The 23,691-nt window shown below is 32.7% G+C and overlaps 1 protein-coding gene across 1 annotated transcript; it reads right to left on the bottom strand.

Annotated features, from left to right (window-relative positions):
* Positions 1-531: 531 nt before the first annotated feature.
* On the bottom strand, positions 532-13,034 carry LOC132757993 (PHD finger-like domain-containing protein 5A). The gene is made up of 4 exons (XM_060749491.1): positions 12,920-13,034; positions 6,487-6,510; positions 4,164-4,330; positions 532-2,672 (listed from the first exon to the last, which is right to left on the bottom strand). The coding sequence occupies exons 1-4, from the start codon at positions 12,969-12,971 to the stop codon at positions 2,583-2,585; spliced, it is 333 nt and encodes a 110-aa protein (XP_060605474.1). The 5' UTR covers positions 12,972-13,034; the 3' UTR covers positions 532-2,582.
* Positions 13,035-23,691: the final 10,657 nt, after the last annotated feature.

The following is a 23,691-nucleotide window of genomic DNA, read 5'->3' as shown; positions in this document are numbered from 1 at the left end:
TTTCACAGGGCCACCTCTTAAGATTTGAAATATGTAATGACTTAAAGCAGATGGGAACTGGCTTGAGATGAGAGGAAGTTTTTTTTCTTCTTTTTATTGAGTTTCATGACATCCAAGTAATATAATGGTCAAACATTTTTGTTGTTGTTGTTTTTAACCTTAATTGTTAGGCAACTTTCTTGCCAATCCATGCATGATTCTAGGAACAAATCAGCAGAACCATTAGTTGAACTTTTCCTACACATGGTTAGTGATATTCAATATTTAGTATCCAACAAATTTTACAACTTCTTTATATTGAAACTTAACCACAACCAAAATTAACAAATTTTCTTAATAAACTAAGTAGATTTTGATTATTTTATAGATAATTTGTTGCTGAAAATAGTTTTAAAGGGAAGTTCAAAACAAGAGGTCAGTTCTTTGACTTATTTCTAACAAAATATCTTTTCTCAATAAACTGCTATCATTTGAAATTCTTAAAGAACTTTGAAATAATCTATTTTGAAACACATTAATAAGAAAAACCCATCTTTATAAAAGGATGATTTATTTACATATCATTTAAAATATCTACAACAGTAGTACATAGAACATTAGGAGACAATTATCATTGTTTTGACACACTAATTAACTTCAATGTCATGTTGTTAATGTAATTCTTAAAATAGCAGCAATATTATTAAAATAATACAATCATATATTGTTTATGAGTTGGAAATTGTAAGCATATTTTCTTATCATAAAATGGAAATGATACCATTTTGATACATTTCTTGTAACATTCTCTTTAACCTTGTTAGCAGAAATACATTATGCTATGTTACAGCCATTTAAATAGTGTAAATATCATATTTCTTTGTATTTTATAGTATTGCCAATTGAAAATTTGATAAAACCAATCTCCTAAAACTATTTCATGAATGAAATAACCATTTTTATAACGCTACACTATGCCTTAGAGATAAATGTTTATATTCTCCTTAATATAAGACAGACATGTGTTTTATAGAGTTGAAATAATGGATTTCTCATGTGTAATAATGGTATCAGATGTTTTTCATCTGGACAGAGAAGCGCTGGAAGTGAAATAACTTGCCATAAACTGATGAAGGTAACAAAATGTAAACAAATTGGTATTTTGACTTCCATACAAAACCACTTTGACTTTATTTATTATAACAAGAGCGATCAGTAATCACATGTGTCGCCTCATAACGGCCAATTTCATGTTGGGACAAATTTTGTGACAGACGGACAGACAGACGGACAGTGCACAACTAGACTTGGTACTGATCAATCATGTAAAGTTTGGATAAAATTGCACCAGTAGCTTATGAGGAGTAGTCCGGACAAGCTTTTGCGTATCTGGCAACACACAGAAAAAAACACCTTTTTATCAAAGGGCCATAACTCAGCCAAAAATCATTCAACCGGAAAACCCGTGCAATATGCGCAAGGACTTGAGCTACAGATCAATCCTGTAAAGTTTCATTGAAATTGCATAAGTGGTATAAGAGAACTAGTCCGGACAAACATTAAAATAAAAACTATTAAAGGGCCATAACTCTGACAAAAATCATTATACCGGAAAATGCTGACAATATGCACAACTAGACTTGGTACTGATCATTCCTGTAAAGTTTGGATGAAATTGCACCAGTAGTTTATGAGGAGTAGTCCGGACAAGCTATAGTGTATCTGGCAACACACAGAAAAAAACACCTTTTTATCAAAGGGCCATAACTCGGCCAAAAATCATTCAACCGGAAAACCCTTGCAATATGCGCAAGGACTTGAGCTACAGATCAATCCTGTAAAGTTTCATTGAAATTGCATTAGTGGTATAAGAGAAGTAGTCCGGACAAACTTTGAAATTAAAAATTATTAAAGGGCCATAACTCTGACAAAAATCATTGAACCGGAAAATGCTGACAATATGCACAACTAGACTTGATACTGATCATTCCTGTAAAGTTTGGATGAAATTGCACCAGTAGTTTATGAGGGGTAGTCTGGACAAGTTTTGTGACGGACGGACGGACAGACGGACGGACGGACAGACAGACGGACAGACAGACGACGGAGAAGTGATCCCTATATGTCGCCACTACTCCGTAGAGGCGACACAAAAATGCTATAGAATCTAAACATAGCTCAGCTGTATAAGAGTTTTAAAACTCTAAAGGAAATCAAAAACAGTTTTTGAAAAAATAGAAATTAAAACATTTTTATGGCTTAATCAATGTTTAAAATTCATGAAGATTAAGGCATTTTTCCGTCTCTGTTATACACCAAACACTGTTTGTTAGACACTATTGCTGCATGTCGACACTTTCAATATCAATGCTGACTATTTTGATAAAATAATATACTTGAAAAAAAAACAACAGCCTCATGATAATTATCTGTACTTGTCTGTTCTATAAACATTTATGAACACAGCTATTTTAATATGTTTGATATCATTTTCCTTGTAATGTACACTTTAAAAAAGCTGACAGTAACAAACACTATCAATTGCTGCCTGAAATCTTAAAAAAGAAATTCCACTGGTGATATATCCTGGAGATTTCATGTCTTCATCTCTTCTTGAATCCGTATTTCTTTCTCTCGTAAAACAAGTCTGTTTTTGCACTGCCTAGATTGACAATTTTTGGGCACCCATCTCTCTGTAAACAAAGAATATAATTATATATACATATATACACATATATATACATATATACACATTCAGTTAGAGATTTAGACCTTTACTTTACAAACTTTCATTTACTTTGGTGACATTATATAGGTGATACTGTCTTTTTTAGAATTGAGCATAGGGCCGATCTTTATGTTGCCATTATGCTTCACTTTATTATGACTGTAATGATATCCCAACAAATAATAATATATTGACATTGACGAGAGCCAAAAACCATCACAATTTTGCTGATTGCAAAGAGATAAAGGTAAGCTTCTGGTACATTTTTGTTATCATCTATAGTCTTATGAATCTAACCCCTATAAACGATTGTCTTTTCTGATCAGTGAAAGTCCATACACAAATCCTGTGCTAAAGGTCAAATAGGAACCAATATAAAATTAGGCATGTTACCACCATGATCTTAAGATGTGATAAAATTAGGCATGTTACCACCATGATCTTAAGATGTGTAGTAAGATATTAAACTTCCAAGAATCATGCATTACTCCCCTCCCATTAAACTTCCTAAAATCATGCATTTGATTACAATTCCCCCCGCCCCCAAATTTTTCACCTTAGTTTTTCTTTTTCAACAGTTTATTTTACAGTTTTTGTTGTAACAGGTTGATGTGATGATATAATAGTATCACAGTATCAAATGTGAATTACACATTTCACAAAATTATAGATACTAGTGAAATTGGACACTACCGAAACTGATGGATACCAGTATTAATGGTTATTTAAGTATATGGTTACAGACTGTTATGTCTTTATAATTGTACCTCTGTTTATATAAGTTTTAGTTTTACTACATGTATAAGTGATGTCACTTTCTATATACACTAGTACACACTAAATGCTCTCTAATGCTCTAGGTCTTTATATGATAATGTCAAGTTTAGATGTGTCCAGGACCTCTACATCCGTTCAATTTTACAATATATAATAGTTGGATGCATGACTTAAGCCAAAATTTTGACATTAAAACCTCTTAAATTAGCAATGGGCAACACAATGTACTAACATAATATTATATGAAGTACAAGTTTAACACACAAATTTAAGTAAGTAAAGGTTAAACCAGCTGACTTATTTTTGTCTGATATTTCTACATTTGTAACATTTTCTCTAGTCTACATGTAGCTCAATAATTTAAAATGTCATCTTTGCCAAAACAAACATAGTTTATAACTGTCTACATGTTTCTCAGCCAATTGTCTCATTTCAGAATGTAATTGTTTCGAAATACAGCATTCAATTAGTTCACATTTTCACAAAACTGAAATTACTCAAATTAGTGGAAGTTATTATAGTTCAATAAAATTTACTGTTCCTAACTGTCTTATTTCTACCACTGTAAAATTAAAACCAGCTAAGCAAAGTCTAAATATTTCAACCAATTAAATTTATTTCAAGAAAGTGCTAAGTCCCTGAGAATAATAACATCAGATGGAACATTGTAATTTCTTACATCTTTCTCCATGATTGTGCATTCCTTGCAGTAGTAAGCGTCTGACACCCCCGGTCCTCCACATATAACACAGCGACCCTGGTACGAACCATAGTTACACTCATCACAAATACGCACCAGCGTAGACGGACGCACATATGAGTCACATATCACACACTTCCCATCACCTACAAACAACAAAATATGAGTTGTATTTTTTTCTTTTGTAAAAGACAAAACATAGAAACAAGGGGGCAATATAGAGTGTAAACTTAAATAAATGAAAAAAAAAGAAAATAAAGATTTTTTAGTTTGATGCAGATGCAATCAGTCTGTTAACAAACCAGAAACCATAAACATTGTAAAGAAATGACAATAATCAAAGAAGAAGATTTTGTAAGATAGGTGTAGCTTGATCAAGTTAATGGTTACTCAGGACCATGTCTGACCTTACAAACATGTATGCCTATTACAAACCACAGGTGGCAGTATCAGTGTTTGGACACCCCACCCCCCTGGATCTGCCCCCTACTACAACCCTGAAAAAAAATAATTCAACACTCTAAAGCTTACTAGAAGGTACCAAATACAAAACCACCGATGAAATAATATATAAAAAAAAATTTTCCACTATCAAAATTATAGTTATAGAAAGGTGAAAAGCCTACTATATGTTCATTTGCCAAACAATGTGGAACACGGGAAATCGTCGTTTCGGCGACTGAGGCGCATTCCGAAGGCATTTTGCTGCATCATTCATTTACATCAATAAAAAGAACTTGAATTCCACAGCTTACTTAATTCAAGTTAAACGAATATCAATATTCTATCGATTTTTTCTATTTCACGGTAATTTTTGACTTGTCGCTGCCATTTTGGATTCTGATACCTGTGTGTTATACGCGATCTGATTGGACGTCAAATTTGGCTCGTCCAATCAGATTGCGTATTTCAACCCAGGTATCAGACTGCAAAATGGCTACGACAATTCAAAAAATACCACGAAAAAGAAAAAATCGGAATGATAGTGATATTCGTTAGACTTGAATTAGATAAGCTGTGGAATTCTAGTTCTTTTTATTAATGTTAATGATTGATGCAGCGAAATCCTGCCGGAATGCGCCTCAATCACCGAAACGACGATTTCCCGTGTTCCACATTGTTTGGCAAATGAACATATAGTAGGCTTTTCACCTTTCTATAACTATAATTTTGATAGTGGAATTTTTTTTTTTACATATAATTTCATCGGTGGTTTTGTATTTGGTACCTTTTAGTAAGCCTTAGAGTGTTGAATTTTTTTTTTCAGGGTTGTAGTAGGGGTCCAGGGGCAGATAGGGGTGGGGTGTCCAAACACTGATACTGCCACCTGTGTTACAAACCAGACTGGAGGGATAAACCTAGTTGCCACAATTTATTTTCACAATTTTTTTCCCCATAAAATCAGTGGATAGGGGAATGAAATACGAGTAGTATAACACTATCTCATGTATTGTTTTTAACATTTTCAATTTTTATGTGACCTTTATCATACATCACAAGGACCTTTCAAAGTATAAAATACAATGCTCTTAGAATTGACTTAATCCTATGTGAATTTAAACCTCTCTAAGACAGTATGGTTTATATTATGTATATATCAACATTTTATAATCTCTATTTTTAGATCAGGAATGTGAAGAAACCTTAAGATATAGGCCTAAAAATCTAAACAAACTAATGCTTAAATGAAAACAACTCTTTGAAATGACATTTATTTGACAGTTGTTAAAAAGTCTGCAGTATTCATATCTTAACAAATAGGGTTATAATTTTTTTTATGTACAAGTATTTGTTTTAAAACTGTCCTGAACTGAAAACATACTGACAAGGTTACAAATTTGGCTGAAATTTAACGCTTGTTATGAATAATTCACAGAAGAACATACAAAATTACCATTTATTTTCATTATAAGCGTCAAAATGTTGTAGGAAGTACACATATAACTGATATTTAACATCTATCTTCATTCATCAAATTTACAGTGTAATGCTATAAGGAGCATTATTCTTTTCCATGCAATTTACCTTATATACAAGATGATTACATCATTTCCCTTATTCAACACGGAAAACCAATTACTATTATCAGTTGCCATAGGTGATATCATATGCAAATTTCTTGGTCCTCACAGGACAAATACAGATAGTCAGATATAGGGAGATATAATAGAATATATTTAACACACACAAGGTGAATCAAAACAGACCTTTCAATTTTACCCAATCATAGATCTTTAATCTTTACAAAAAAAGAAGCAATTTACCAAAAATGAAACAATACATTTAATAGTTTCATACTTACATTTTTCACAAAGTCTCCCGATAGCTGAAAAAAAGAAAGGAAAACATTAAGTTATTTTAACTAATATTAAAGGGAGAGAAATCTATTAATTTGTTTAAAATATATAATCATACAAATTATCTCCCATTAGTGCTATTACATTGTGATACAATGTACATGTGTATAGTAATTCTACAAAAAACGACTTCTACATATTATGTACACAATTAAACCTATATCTATGTCTCTGATGTGTTAAATATACCAAAGACAGTTTAAATGTAATAATTAACCATTAACCAGCTGAATTTCTTATTAAATGAACTTGTCCAGCTATAATTTTTGGAACTATCCATTATTAATTTGGGGGATATCAAGATCAGATGGAAATATATTAGTCAGCCAACACTATAGGGCCTGGTCAGACTGCATGAATGTGTAGGAAGCCTTGCGTGGTTCTATACTGGTTACTTTTAGTTCTAGCAGGGTAAACGTTACTAAATATGTGCATTAACAAGTACATTTGGTTGTTTCCCTATGAGTCTTTCCAAAGTTTGTTGATAGGTACGATTCAGATAAATTCCATTCTGTTCACATTTTTAGATGGCAATAGGAAACATAAACACTGTAAACTCTTTGCGTCTGAAAGTCTGAGGTTAAGCCTCCCAGCAGTAATTGTCATCTATATTCAGCAAGTATTTCAGATTTTATGACAGCAAGGATGCACACAAGTGACTTATTATCTTTTTTAAGAAACAGAAATTGTTGTTTTAATTATTACCATAGACAGTGTTTAAAGGTACATTTGTAGAAGATTCTTGACTTAAATCTAACGCATTGGCATTTCAGACGGAATATTCAAATAATAATTAACTACAAAACAAAACAATTAATCCTCTAAAATAAAACGCAACATAGTTATCCAATTACATCATACACTTTAATGACCTGACTGCCCATCTGTCTTTACTCAAGATGTCTAAAAATTGGATGTCATTTTTATGCCGAAACCACTAAGGTGTAGGAGGAGTCATGTATAATTTCTTTCATCTGTCTGTCTGTCATACTTTCTGCTGTACATCAGTAGACTGGCATATTTCTAGTTAGCAGTAAGTGTATGATTCATAAAACTTTTAAAAAGGTCTACTAGTCAATGTTATATGCTAAATGTTGAGACATAGTATTTATCCATAAATAGATGTGTTCTCCTATACTTTAGTCTACATAAAACAAGTGACTCCCAGGGCAGGGCCAATATTGACACAAGGTCATGATTATTATAACTTTTATAGAAATCTACAAATTGATGCGACATTGCAAATATCTAAGCTCTGGGCTTTGAAGTTTCACACAATAAGACTTAAATGTGTTTTCATATATAAGTTTATATAAATCAAGTGACTCTAGGCATTGTAGTTTCACCAAAATAAGACTTAAATGTGTTTTTCGAAACAAAACTGTATAACTGGTCAGGGACCATCAACCGGACACTTTTTGAACATTTTTTCATAAAGATTTCATAATTTCAAACCTAGAGACCTGATAATTTGAGACAGTACAGCTAGGTTCTTCTCCTAACTAACAAACTGATTTGTTTATTTCTGATTATATTGACACTATATCTGAGGCTTGTCAAGGAAGGTATCAAAATTACCTTAATTGTCTACACTACAGTACCATGTGTCCGCACAGATATGTACATGAAGTGATTTAATTCATTTAAATGCTAGGGTGTTTTAATTTTTTATTTTTAACATGATATACAATATTTCAGCACCAAATGCTGACGTTTTGGATATTCTATTGTTTACTGTGCAAATGATTATAGCTGGTATTTGAGGTCAGGTATTGCCATCTTAACCCCCAAATTTTCAATGTCAACATTCTTGAAATAGACATTAAAATATTACCGTTGAAATAAATTTAATTTCTTAATTATAGAAGAAACATGCATTTATTGTTGTTATAAAGTGACTGATAGATCGACAACCAATGAACAAAGAAAAATATTTTAATTAAGCATTTTCGGGGCCGTCCGGGTTTGATGGTTGTCCGGTTTTGGTGGTCCCCAACAGTTGCTGGGTATGAATAATACCAGTTATTTTGTGGTCCAAAATGTGATGTCACATGCCAAATATCTGAGCTCTGGGCATCACAGTTTCACACAACTGTATCAGTTTTGTAAAGGTCAATAAGTCAATGCTAAATGATTAACATCTAAGCTCTAGACTATGTAGTTTCACACAATGAAACTTAACTTAAATGTGTTTTCCTACATTAGTCTACATAAATCAAGTAATCCTCACCCCCCCCCCCCCCCCCCCCCATTCCAAGTTTTATATTGCGTATTGATACATTTCTTAGTTTTAAAATCATTCTACTTAATAGCGATTTTGACATAAATTCTAAGTCAATAAGGGGCATAACTCTGAAAAATATAGCTTCCAGAATTAAGCCCATTGTCTTACAACTGCACCTTGTCATGATAAGCAAGTAAACACCAAGTTTCATGTTAGTATCTTTTAAAATGTTTGAGTAATGAGCTACATGTACATTAAAGTTTTTGCACTATGAAAACAACAATAAGAAAAAAGATGCAGGAGAGACAAATATAACAGGAACAGTGTCAGACTCAATGCATGGTTCAATGTCAGGCTTGATAGAAGGTTCAAATCCCAGCATGTTAGATGATTCAAGTACTGGCTGGCTGCATGGATCTAACTGACATTTCTCCTGCTGTAAAGCAGTGGAAAGGAGAAAGTATGACTGATTTACAGTATTTGGGTTCAAGGGGGAAATTCAAGGCTTTCTGATAGAACTTAGTATATAAATGCAATGCAAGGAAAATTACACTTTTATTCAATCAACAAAAAACAGTTTTAAAATCACTTCATTACTTATCAGAATGCTCTGATTTAACTTTTCAACGTTGTTCTTTTCATCCGTAGTCAGCCATATTGAAACTATACATGTTGGTGCAGTACAATTTATGCATCGGTGTCAAACAAAATCCTCCCACCCCCCAGTGAACAATATAGTTATATCTATGCCTCACACAAATATATTAACAAATTTTGTAGTATCTTAACTTAAAAGAAAAAATTTTATTACGCAATGATAGAATAGAAGAACAAATTATACAAGTACCATTAATCAAAAAAAAAAAAAATGTTTTAAACTTGATTTTACTTATAGACTGTAACCATATCCGCATTCCGATATCCTTGGTGAATATTGCCCAGCCATTGCTGCCTAGTTTTATAACATGGAAGTGGTATCAATTAAACGGACATAATCCCATATTGTCACCTAAGGCTTAGTGCAATAACTGGTTAACTCCTGTAAAATTAAGGACTTAACCAGTTACTGCACTAAGGTGCAAATTATCTCCTATGTAAGATGACAAATTTCATTTTAGTTAGTGTCATGACGTAGCATTAATCTTTCATTGTACTAATTCAGTAAAGCATTTGATAAAGGCGACCATCACAAACTTCTCCTTTATCTACAGAGATTATGTGTCAACTCTGAGGTCATCACATGGACAAGGTCATACTTATATGCTTATATACTTATGCTGTTGATGGTCATAACTCTGACAATCTTCCTGTTCTTTCCCAGTCACTGGTGTCCCTCAAGACTCAGTTTTGGAACCTTGCCTTAAATTCTTATCTTATATAAATTATCTCCCCTGACTGTGTTAAGGGCAAAGTATATCTTACAATTAAATCAACCCAAGATGCAAAAGATCTAAACAGCCTTGAAAACTGAGAATCTGATTGCTAAATGTCAGATGTTAAATAAATCCAAAATTAGAGGTGTCATCCATAAGGATTTTTGTTTCGATATATCCGTAATGAATATGCTAAATGCTGTCATTGCCGTTCCAAGTAAGCCGGGGTTTAATAGGCAAAAACCTGAATAATTTTTAAAGTTTAACATTTTGTAATCATAATAATTAAATTTTTACAAAGAAACACTGACGAAAATTTTCATGGCATTTTCCCTTTTTAAAATCTGAATTGGGCAGTCTTGACACGCGCTTAGCTGACATGCTAGATTACAACGAAATTCGGCAGCATTTGTTACTGTAGAGACACTGGGAGGTAACTTTGGTGTTGATTTCCGTTTTTGTTTAGAAAAGGTTTGAAATATGTTAGTTCTGGCTTCCATAACTATATAAGTATATGTCGCTTTTATTTTGACGTTTAGCAACAGTAAACAGGTCTATCAGTACAATAAAACCTGTTTGCTGAAGTATTTTTTTTTTTAGCTAGAAATATGTGTGCATTCGATATCTGATACATAAGAAATGGATCGGTATTGAATCGGATAACAAAGATCGTTGATACACCGATATCGATGGAATCAATTACACCCCTACCCAAAATCCTGACATACAAAAGCAAATGAAAAAAAAAAAAACCGAATATGGCCTTTTAGTTAAACAAGAGGGCCATGATGGCCCTGAGGTCGCTCACCTGTATATAGGCCCCCCCCCCCCCCACCCCGGGCCAATTTTACCCAAGGGCTTTTATTTGTTTATTTGAACAGACTTGTAGACACCCATAAGAAGATGTTTCATGCTAAACATCTAAGTTCTAGCTCATTGGGTTTTTTAAAACATTTTTAAAGTTTTTACTATACACATATAGTTAAAAACAATGACACCCCTGGGGCAGGGCCAGTTTTGACCCCCGGGCCTTTATTTGAACAAAATTTGTAGATATTTACTTAAAGATGTTTCATGCTTAATATCTAAACTCTAGCTATTTGGGTTTTTTCAAAGAAGATTTTTAAGTTTTTGCTATACACAGATAAGGAAAATCAATGACCCCCCCAGGCGGGGCCAGTTTTGACCCTAGGGCTTTTATTTGAACATACTTGGTAGACACCCATTAGAACATGTTTCATGCTAAATATCTTAGCTCTAGCTTATTGAGTTCTTTAAAAGACGATTTTTTAAGTTTTTACTATATGCATATAGGGAAAATCAATGACCCCCTGGGGCGGGGCCAATTTTGACCCCAGGGCTTTTATTTGAACAAACTTGGTAGACACTCATTAGAAGATGTTTCATGCTAAATATCTTAGCTCTAGCACTTTGGGTTCTTTAAAAGAAGATTTTTAAGTTTTTACTATATGCATATATGGAAAATCTATGACCCCCCTGGGGCGGGGTCAATTTTGACCCCAGGGCTTTTATTTGAACAAACTTGGTAGACATTCACTAGAAGATGTTTCATGCCAAATATCTAAGCTCTAGCTCTTATGGTTCTTTAAAAGAAGATTTTTTAAGTTTTTACTATATGCATATAGGGAAAATCAATGACCCCCTGGGGCGGGGCCAATTTTGACCCCAGGGCTTTTATTTGAACAAACTTGGTAGACACCCACTAGAAGATGTTTCATGCCAAATATCTTAGCTCTAGCTCTTTGGGTTCTTTAAAAGAAGATTTTTTAAGTTTTTACTATATGCATATAGGGAAAATCAATGACCCCCTGGGGCGGGGCCAATTTTGACCCCAGGGCTTTTATTTGAACAAACTTGGTAGACATTCACTAGAAGATGTTTCATGCCAAATATCTAAGCTCTAGCTCTTATGGTTCTTTAAAAGAAGATTTTTTAAGTTTTTACTATATGCGTATAGGGAAAATCAATGACCCCCTGGGGCGGGGCCAATTTTGACCCCAGGGCTTTTATTTGAACAAACTTGGTAGACACCCACTAGAAGATGTTTCATGCCAAATATCTTAGCTCTAGCTCTTTGGGTTCTTTAAAAGAAGATTTTTTAAGTTTTTACTATATGCATATAGGGAAAATCAATGACCCCCTGGGGCGGGGCCAATTTTGACCCCAGGGCTTTTATTTGAACAAACTTGGTAGACACTCACTAGAATATGTTTCATGCCAAATATCTAAGCTCTAGCTCTTAGGGTTGTTTAAAAGAAGATATTTAAAGATTTTTCTTTCGGTTGCCATGGCAACCAGAGTTCTGCATGGAATTAAATTCTTTGAACAATTTTTAAAGGTGACCACCAAAGGAACATTCCTGTGAAGTTTGGATGAAATTGGCTCAGTGGTTTATGAGGAGATGTCATTTAAAGCAAAAGTTTACGGACGGACGACGGACGACAGACGGACGACGGACGGACGGACGGACGCCGGACGAAAAGCCATCACAAAAGCTCACCCTGTCACTTTGTGACAGGTGAGCTAAAAATAAAACAGTAAAGTTCATCAGCATCATCGAATGAGTTTGACAAAATTACGTGTTTCAAACGTTTATCTGCCACACCCCACCCACTAAAAACCATTTGTGAAATAGAACTCCACTTCGAATTTGAGAGCAATATGGCTATGATACTTTATCAGTAAGCTACAAACTACTAAATTCAATATTTATAACTGGTTTCTTTAATGTATCCTTCAATTAATATCGTAAATACCTACCAACACCTGGTTGTTTTCGGCAAAAAATAAGATCTGGATGATGCTTCGCCATGTTGGGTACAGGTTAAATATGTACCTTTTTATCTTTGTCGTCTCTCAATATAGACCAGTCAAAAAAAATCAAAGCACAGAAGGCGCTGAATTTGTTTGGGTCTCAGAATGTCAGAAAGGTGAAGGTTGTGAGATTATAAACCAATTTTGTTTTTGTATAGTGCCACCAATGCTTTCCAGTGTTTTAACTGTAGTAAATTGGCTATAAGACTAATTGCAACACTAATATTCAATTCAATTGTTATTTGACTTTAAACAATTTAAAAAAAAGGAGTTGCCTTAACTGGGATTTGAACTCCAGACCTCTCGATTGCTAAGCGAGCGTGCAAACCCCTCGGCCACGGTGAAGTTATATGTTAACGGCCTGAAGAAAACCATATTATTCTAAATTTGGGTTTGTAACACTTATTATTTCGACGCTAAACCTGTTGTTTAATACAAATGTAAATAATCATGAAGCTTACTATAAGCATGTATATCTTTAAAGATTAAAACAATATTAGAAATCTTCGATCATTCGGGAAATATTTTGCTGGAAAATTAATGCGCCTGTCATTTGACAATCTTTACGCAGTGATCTCCCCTGAATTTTTTTGGCGTTAGTGTACATATAAAGGGAAGTTACCGCTTCAAAAAAGCGGACTACTTTCGGCATTTGCAATTAACAGCAGCAGGGTCTGAAATTTCGCTACCATTATTTGTTTGGTCTGACGACCCAAACAAATAAAAACCACAACAAAACAGAATAGGTTTTGAAGATAAGGGTTTCGAATATGATATATTGTTTTTAGAATTGAAAAAATACATATATTTGTCTAAGAGAAAAAAATTGTTACCCACATGTAATGGCTTTAAAAATAGCCTTAAATTACAAAAATACCAATTTGACTGACACTGAAATTAAAAGATGGCAAATATTAATCGAATAAATTACACTGACATTCTATATTTTAGTTCTTGCTTCCAAAACTTTATAAGCTGCTATTTAACATTTTTGTTTTTCATCATGTCATGATTGTCATAGTATATAAACGGGTACGATGAAGACCTTAAGCTATCTATATTTATGTTAGGTTCTTTTTTGTTTTCGTTCTATAATAACTTGCATACATGTGTTAAATAGACTGTTTGTATTCTTTAATTACATATATGTGAACTTTTTTTGTTGATCAAATGGGAGATTTTCCTTCAAAAAGAGGGAAATTTTAGAATTTGCAATAAACAAAGAAGGAAGTTCTGACATCAAAAAGAGGGAGATTTCTTTAATTTGTGAAAATACCCCTTATTTTAAGAAAAATCTTTGAAAATATGCCTGCAAAAAGTGGGAGTCTCCTGCTTAAAGTGGGAGAGTTCACATGTATGTAATTATAATGTTAATATGATAAAATTTATGGTATATTATGATATTTTGTTTGTAAATATTACAATGTGATATGCTATGTATAAATAATGTAAGGTATGAGGGGGATCATACCCCGACCATCTCATACCTACTACGGGGTAAATAAACAGGGTTACCAAGTTGGGGCCTCAAAAAAAAACAAAAAACAGAACAGAATATTTGATATTTTCTACTTGTCTAATAGCAAAATTATCGTAAAATTATAAAGTAACTATCTAGCACCCATATACCATAAATAATAATTTTGTAATTTTACTGACTAGACAAATGAGACACTTATATATAATATGCCTATGGTTCCAACAAATTTATTAGACCTTTGATATTCATAGTATTTGATATGATAGCAAAACGACAAATTATAAAACAAACAACAAATATGTCACTGGTGATAATTAATTAATATTTTTGACAAAATTACAAGTCTTTAAATAAATCATTACAGTTTAACATCTTATGTTTTACCAGGGTATCAATTTTATCTTGGACATAATATAACGGGACAAGGAACTACCAACTACAGAAGCCATCTTATGTTGGGGTCCGACCGATCAATCAATAGTTTTAGAGTTTAAATCATATATTTATGCCGTTATTGTAAAACAATACATTTCTAAATTTTTATTAAATCATGTAAAGACCATTTAAATGCTAAATGATATTTAAAATCTTATGACAGTATGGGTTATATTTCTCATATTTACACTGATTTTTACAGGCAAAAATAAACCCTTTTTCAATGATCAAAAATACAAAATGGTGGCAAGTGCAAATGATCAGATGAAAAGATAAAGCAGCGCTAGTCTCCTGTTGCTTGTTATATTAAAGCGTAGTGTAGCGGGTATCACTATAATCAGGGTATTCATTTTATAAGTATATTTATTTATAAGTATATTTCATATACTGCAGTTACTAAGGAGCTGATTTTAATCAAACTGAACCATATAAAAGATAAAAATCAACATTATAAATTTAATTTGTTTTATTTTGTGAATTAATTAATGCTTCAAAAAACAATTAATTTAAGAACAAATAAAAGAAAGAATTCACAGAAAATCATTTTTTAGGCAAAGGTTGTTTTTTTATTCTTGGTGTTTTTCGATCCTGGTTAACTCCTTGCCCAGCAGGGACACTATTATATTTTTACATATTTATAAATGTTATACTTCATCTGTTGATTAAGTTTACGTTGGAATGTTATATATTATACAGAACAGAAATCATCTATCTAGTTTGGCAGTCAAATTATGGAGGCACAGCTCAGTCTGACATACATTGTTGTCTTTTCATGTTTTTAAATCCAAAACACCATCATTTTCATTTTGACTAATTCATTATATAATGAAAATAGTACAATACAATGTTTACATTACCTTTCCTAATTTTGGTATGGTGCATATACCAGTCCAGGCAAGTAAAAGTTACAGTGTACATCATTATAGCTTTACACAAAAATTCAAGGCTTAGAACTTTATCCTACAAAGGCTACATGAATACAAAATAAAAATGGAACCAGTGATTTTTTTTTTTAATTTTCAGAACAACCTATGGCTTTCTGAACGGGAAAATATAGCATATGATAAATCACTGAGAATGGAATTCCCACACATTTTATAAAATTTTAAATTTCAATTCAATTTAACATGCATGGTACATAAGTTAACAGAGGCTATAATTATGTAATAGGAACAGCTTTCTGTCATGGTTCTGGTGAAGAATGTGCACAGGGCATTTTGAGGGAAAATATTAACATTTTTGGGGAAAATATACCTACTTTGGGCTAGGGGAAACATCCTCAATTCAGCTGTAAAATACAGGAAAAAAAGATGTGACAAACTATCAGAAGACATGACAGGCTAACAGAAGAAGATGTAAGGAAATGTGAGAAATTATCAGCAGAAGTGATGACAAGTTATCAGAAGAAGATGTGACAAGTTATTAGAGGTCTATTGTGTAACAGTACAATCTCCTGAGATAAATAATGCACATTTCTTTGTGGTTTAATTTCTGACTTGCAATTAAATTGTGTGACAAAAAACTGGTAATGATAATATGACAATTTCTTTATCCATCCACCATCATAAATCAATAACACAACAACACCATGTTATTTTGATATATTTATTATACTACACAAGACATAACACATAGTGAGCATTTCATATATTTAATATATCACACAATTACAATGTAGCATTCCATATATTCAATATAACACATTATTAGCAATCTATATATTCCATATAACACACAATTAGCCATTCACACATTTAATATAATCTGAGATATTTTATCTTTATGTCTCTAATACAATACATTTGTATTTGTATCTATTACTTGTGTACTAATTACATGTAACTATATGTAGACTATTGGCTTTTTATCAAAATAAATCATTATTACAATTCAAGTATATATTTCAAAACATAAGCTACCAGTGACAATTGCTTATTGCTTAAACGCATTAAAAAGAAGGACTAATCCTTTACCATTGTTTTTTTTTACATGTATTTGAAAGACTCATTTTCTACCAAAAAGTTTTTTAAAGTGAAAAATAGCTAACCGGAGATACAAGTAAGTAAATACTGGTTTAGGTTTTAAAATTTCACTAAATTTAGATACAAGTTAGTAAAATCATAAATTTTAAAAGTAAAAAGATCTTGAACAAATAAAATAGACAAACCAAGTTTTTAACCAATATTAAATTCTTTAAAAAGTTACAACATTATTTTAATGTGGTTAAATTACTAAAGATAATTGCACCTAGGAAAATAATTGACTTACATCGTATGGAAAGACATTACAGGATCTTTTACATTTTATAATTTTCTTGTTGCACCAGAACAAAACAATATCTGTGATAGAACTGCTATCTTACACATTAAACATTAACCACTTGGCCACAAAGCCATAAAATTGAGTTTTATTGAACTACCATGTTACCAGATTTTCCATGAGAGAACGAAAACGTGAAGGTCAAGGTCATTTACGGAAAAATTAATAGGAAAGGGTCGTTCTTTAGAAATAATACTGTGAAAAAATTGATTAATAAATGTGGAAAGTTGTTAATTTGGGAATAAAATAATTGACATCAAGAGTAAAAATTTAATTTGACACTTTTTTGTTTCAAAAAGACACTGATCAATCAATAAAAGTAATGGATTCAATTGAATTTTGTAATTTACAAATTCGACGAAAAAATTGTGCATGGCCGAAATGGACAAATTGTCGGCTCAATTAAGAACGATTAAACGGGCGCAAGAATTTAGCGCGAGTCAAAGCTGGGAAAGCCAGTGAGACACCGGGAAATCCGGATGAAAGCTCAGTAAAATATTAATGTGAAACGCAAAAAAGTATAAAACAATGTGTTCCCCCGAAATTGAAAAAACAAGGGGCCCCGAACCCAAGTCCCCTTAGAACGAAAATTCAAAAAGAAATTCCAAAGGGCGCCCGGGACCCCACAGGGGCCTCTGCCCAACCCCAAGGATTGGGGGAAGGGAATTTCCTCAATTTAAAAGAATTTTCCCCGGAAACGGGGAAAAGGGGGGCGCGGGCCCGGAAAATTTAGCTAATATAGGCCCTGAACTTTGCAAAAAAGGGAACAAAATATAAAAAAAGGGGAAAGAAAGGGTTCAAAAAGGCTAAAGAAACACCCCGGGCTACAATGAAAAATCACACGGTTAGAACAAAATTTATTAAGTGAAAACCGAAAGTACTGTAAACATCTGGTGACCCAATGTTTTGACAATTTGATTTTTTGGCAGACTTGATGAATGATTACGTGACCAAAACGCAGTTTGGACCTAATGTTAATGAGACATTAGGAAAAAACTTGTTTGCAACGCTATTGACAGTGCATTACAGGAAGAAGAAGACAAAAAATTACGAGAAAAATACCTTATCCCGGAAAATTGTCAAAGCTTGAGAGTACCCAAAGTCAACAGGGAATTATGGACTGCGTTTAATTGAAACGAGCATCTGCTTGGCATTGCAATCAACACAGACCTATTTGAGTTAGCAAATTGTACCAGTTATTAAATCTCTTTGAACTGCTAATGGAAAAAGGGGACATCAACCAGTAAAAGAGTTAACCAAAGATACGTTCAGATTATTGGCTCAAGGCATTAATGTCGGCTTATCGAAGCGTTAGGGCTCTTATAAGACCAGCAATACCAACAAAGTATCGTAAGGTGTGTGAAGGGGAAGAAAAAACCACAGAATTTCTCTTTGGTAATGATTTAGACTTAAAGGTTGAAAATTGTGAGAAGGAAGAAAAGCGTGCACAGAAATTAGGCGGCCACCAGAACAATGTCACAACAAGTAAATCTAAGCCTTTTTTAGGCCAACGATTCCCGAAAAGGAATCAATTTCAACTGCCACAACAGTCAAATCAAGGCAATTACAACCCATCATGGGGGAGAAATGCCCATCGAGGAAAATTCCAGGCCCAAAAAGGGGCATATTACAGGAAGAAATAACTCTAAGTAAAAATTTTCGAGTTATGAAAAATTTCAAAATTTGCATAATTGGACAAAATTGTCTACTGATCCCTGGATATTAAACACGGTTTCTGGTTTTAGAAAGATTTAGATTCAAGCCCAAACCCCGTTTTTTTTTACCCCAAAAACAAAATTTAAAATTTTATAACATTAGAAAAAAACTTGTGGGTGTGGAAATTCCCAAAAAATTTTTTGATAAGAAAATTTTTTTAAGAGGGTTTTTCGGGCGAATTTGGGGCAGGGACTATTCTAAAATATTTATGAGATCTAAAAAAATGGTAGTGTGCAAATTTTTTTTAACTTAAAACTTTTAAAAGAAACCAAATTTTCAAAGTGCCCCTTTTTAAAAAGGAAAATCTAAAATCGGGTTTGCTAAAATTCAAACCCCGGGGTTTTTTTGCGTCTTATTTACTTTTAAAAGGGTGCAATTTTAGTTTCCTATTCTGTTGAACATAGAAAAAAAACCTTAGATTTTTTTGGCAAAAACAAAAATTATCATTTTTTTAACCTTTCCCCCAAGACTAGCGGTACCCTCGTACTCTTGAGTTAAGCACCATTTGTAAATGACGGAACAGTTATAATTTACGAGCTCTTACTGCCAGTTTATAGGGAAATAGTACTAATACAAGCTTTTAAACATAGAAAAACTCTGAAATTCACATAAAAAATCAAAGCAAAACAGTATCTTGTAGATAATGTAATTAATATTTTACCTGGCCAACAAAACATAAACAATTTTTAAGGAAATGAGCATGAGATATCAAATATACCAAATGAAGTAAGGCACTAGCTGACATACCATTTCTTTAATAAATATCAAGAAATAGATTACAATTTATGATTAACATTCTCAAACAATACATGTGCTAAGTTACAAAAATATTTACTGTACATTTGTATTCCCATATCCAAGACTATCATAAAAGCTAAATGTATTTAATCTTTAACATGCTGAATTTATGTCATGGATTAGCCCTCATTTGATTGAGGAACAGTCAAATTGTAAAGGATTTTGATAGAAAAACAAAACAAAAATTGAGCTACCAACAGTATAGAGCCTTGCACTGCACAGATGTTCAGGCTGGCCTGGCTCTATATATACTGGTGGCAAAGGCTCATCACTTTCATTTCCTACAGGTTAAAGCTTAATTCCATGTTATCTCAACAATTAATACAAAAGTTACGTCAGTTTCCCCCTCTAATCAAAGGGAAAAATTTTTTAAAACCTTTCCTTACTGGGTATTATTTAAACGGGTTTTCTATGGGAAAGTTTGAGACCACTCTGAACAAATAAAATAGTTCAAAAAATTGAACTTTTAAAAAAAAATTTTTTTTTGTTTAAGAAAAAAGGGCAAGTACACCTAAACAAATCAGAAAAAAAAGCTTTTAAAATTAGAATACAGAAAAACATAATAATCAAGTTCATATAAAATATAAATACAACAAATAGTACATAAATTTCAACAAGAATTAGATAAATGTCCTACATAAACATTAAACAAAAACTTTTGGACCAGAAATCACAGAAATGCATTGATCAATACACAAATATCAACTAAAACAACAAACAATCATTATACTTTCTGCTGTGTTTTCTTAAAAAGATATTGTAGAACATAATGTACTCAAAATATCAAACATTTCAGATACAATGGATGGATATTTATAGAACTTTACAATCTAATTAAATGGCAAGATTTATTATTCATATTGTAATACTGAAGATTACTAGAGGAATCATCAACATCAATTGGATTGTGTTTGATGGCAGTAAGTAGGTGGATGCAATATAACAAATAAAATATGTCATGACACTGTATAAAAGAACTGTTGTTCAAATGCATATCAATATAAAGCTTGTAACTCCTACAATTACCCGTTTCAACTTATTTTTCAATAATTAAAACAAGAGGGCCATGATGGCCCTGAAGTCGCTCACCTGTATATAGGCCCCCAGGGCGGGGCCAGTTTAAACCCCAGGGCTTTTATTTGAACAAACTTGGTAGACACCCATTAGAAGATATTTCACGCTAAACATCTAAGGACTAGCTCGTTGAGTTTTTAAAAAAAAGATTTTTTAAGTTTTAACTATACACATATAGTTAAAAGCAATGACACCCCTAGGGCGGGGCCAGTTTTGACCCCAGGGCTTTTATTTGAACAAACTTTGGAGACACTCACTAGAAGATGTTTCATGCTTGATATCTAAACTCTAGCTATTCTGTTTTTTTTTTAAGAAGATTTTTAAGTTTTTTGCTTTACACATATAAGGAAAATCAATGTCCCCCGGGGCAGGGCCAATTTTGACCCTAGGGCTTTATTTGAACAAACTTTGAAGACACTAACTGGAAGATGTTTCATGCTAAATATCTTAACTCTAGCTATTTGGGTTTTTTCAAAGAAGATTTTATAAGTTTTTGCTATACACATAAATAAAATCAATGACCCCCGGGGTAGGGCCAATTTTGACTCGAGGGCTTTTATTTGAAAAAACTTTGTAGACACTCACTAGAAGATGTTTCATGCTTAGTATCTAAACTCTAGCTATTTGGTTTTTTTCAAAGAATTTTTAATTTAAAGTTTTTGCTTTACACATATATGGAAAATCAATGACCCCCGGGGCAGGGCAAATTTTGACCCCAGGGCTCTTATTTGAACAAATTTGGTAGACACCCATAAGAACATGGTTCATGCTTAATATCTTAGCACTAGCTCTTTGGGTTCTTTAAAAGAAGATTTTATAAGTTTTTACTATATGCATATAGGGAAAATCAATGACCCCCTGGGGCGGGGCCAATTTTGACCCCAGGGCTTTTATTTGAACAAACTTGATAGACACCTATTAGAAGATGTTTCATGCTAAATATCTTAGCTCTAGCTCTTTGGGTTCTTTAAAAGAAGATTTTATAAGTTTTTACTATATGCATATCGGGAAAATCAATGACCCCCGGGGCGGGGCCAATTTTGACCCCAGGGCTTTTATTTGAACAAACTTGGTAGACACTCATTAGAACATGTTTCATGCTAAATATCTTAGCTCTAGCTCTTATGGTTCTTTAAAAGAAGATTTTATAAGTTTTTACTTTATGCATATAGGGAAAATCAATGACCCCCTGGGGCTGGGCCAATTTTGACCCCAGAGCTTTTATTTGAACAAACTTGGTAGACACCCATTAGAAGATGTTTCATGCTAAATATCTTAGCTCTAGCTCTTTCGGTTTTTTAAAAGAAGATTTTTTAAGTTTTTACTATATGCATATAGGGAAAATCAATGACCCCCCCCCCCCCCCGGGGCGGGGCCAATTTTGACCCTAGGGCTTTTATTTGAACAAACTTGATAGACACTCACTAGAAGATGTTTTATGCCAAATATCTAAGCTCTACCTCTTTGGGTTTTTTAAAAGAAGATATTTTAAGTTTTTTCTATCGGTTGCCATGGCAACCAGAGTTCTGCATGGAATTAAATTCTTTGAACAGTTTTTTAAGGTGACCACCAAAGGAACATTCCTGTGAAGTTTGGATGAAATTGGCTCAGCGGTTTATGAGGAGATGTCATTTAAAGTAAAAGTTTACGGACGACGGACGGACGGACGAAAAGCGATCACAAAAGCTCACCCTGTCACTATGTGACAGGTGAGCTAAAAAAAGAACACATTGATCAACATATATTTAACAACAACAACAACAAACATGAGTGAAATATGGCAGTGGAAAGTGGAGTTTTAAAACAATGCTCTCAGTACTTTTGAAAGAAAGACCAGTTAAACCATAAGCTACGAGACAATTAAGTATTTGAGGCTCAGCCACCACTATACAAGCATTTCAAATGTCTTGTCTTATCAAAATGTTTAATTCCATTGGTATAAGGATTCTTTAAGTAGATCTGCATAAGTATATAAGGGTAAATGCATGTATATACATGGGTAAGAAAAGTGCATTAATGTACCAATGACATTATGTATAAATTGTGAGTAAATGATGCAGCTACCAAAGAAACGTAAAATCTCTTTCAAGTTATGCATATTCAGTAAGAATTTCCAAGATTTCAAATTAATACCTGCAATAAAAGTATCTTACCTAAAGATAAGCCGAGTAGATCTTAAGGTGGTATAACATCTCTTTAGAAATTACAGAACTGAATATGTTGACAGTAAAATATTACGACTTTACACTATATATCATCATAAATCAAGTCATTCAACTATGAAAATAATAGTATTACTCTTTTTTTTAAATTATTTCTAATTGTGACTTTGGAAAAAGTATTAAATAATTCTCCCTTATCAAGTCAAACCATGTACAACCACATCAAAAGTAATATCACAAACTGCTTTAAAAATAGCATTCAAAAGAATTTGCATATATAAACAAATCACATGAATTTATCAAGGTATACATAATTAATACACATAATTGGTGGGCAAGCCAAGTTACATACAAAAATATACCGTGACATAACAATATAATAATGTTCATTAGGCAATTTAATTGGTCCATAAAAAAAGTTTTAATAAAAAAACATTACTATTCTATACTGTATTTGTTCAGTTTAACATTGATTTATTCCGACAAAAACAGAAAAAGCAAACTATTTCATTATTTGTTTTGTTCAGAACTTTATTTGTTCTGACAAAAAGAGAATATAAATATTTCTTTATTTGTTCTGTTTAGCAACTTAGTTTGTTCAGACAAAAAGGGAACAGTATTACTACTTAATTTTAACAAAATCAAGAAAGTATTTTCATAATATATTTACTCAATTAATGAACTCTGTTTTAATCAAACTTGAAAGAATTAGGTTTGTATAGGCTCTGCATCAA

This window comes from Ruditapes philippinarum, unplaced genomic scaffold (assembly GCF_026571515.1).
Source record: "Ruditapes philippinarum isolate M1 unplaced genomic scaffold, ASM2657151v2 ctg2473_1_1_1_1, whole genome shotgun sequence".
Classification (NCBI taxonomy): Eukaryota; Metazoa; Mollusca; class Bivalvia; order Venerida; family Veneridae; genus Ruditapes; species Ruditapes philippinarum.
Note: the sequence above shows the minus strand (reverse complement) of the source record. Positions and strands in the feature narration are given on the sequence as shown.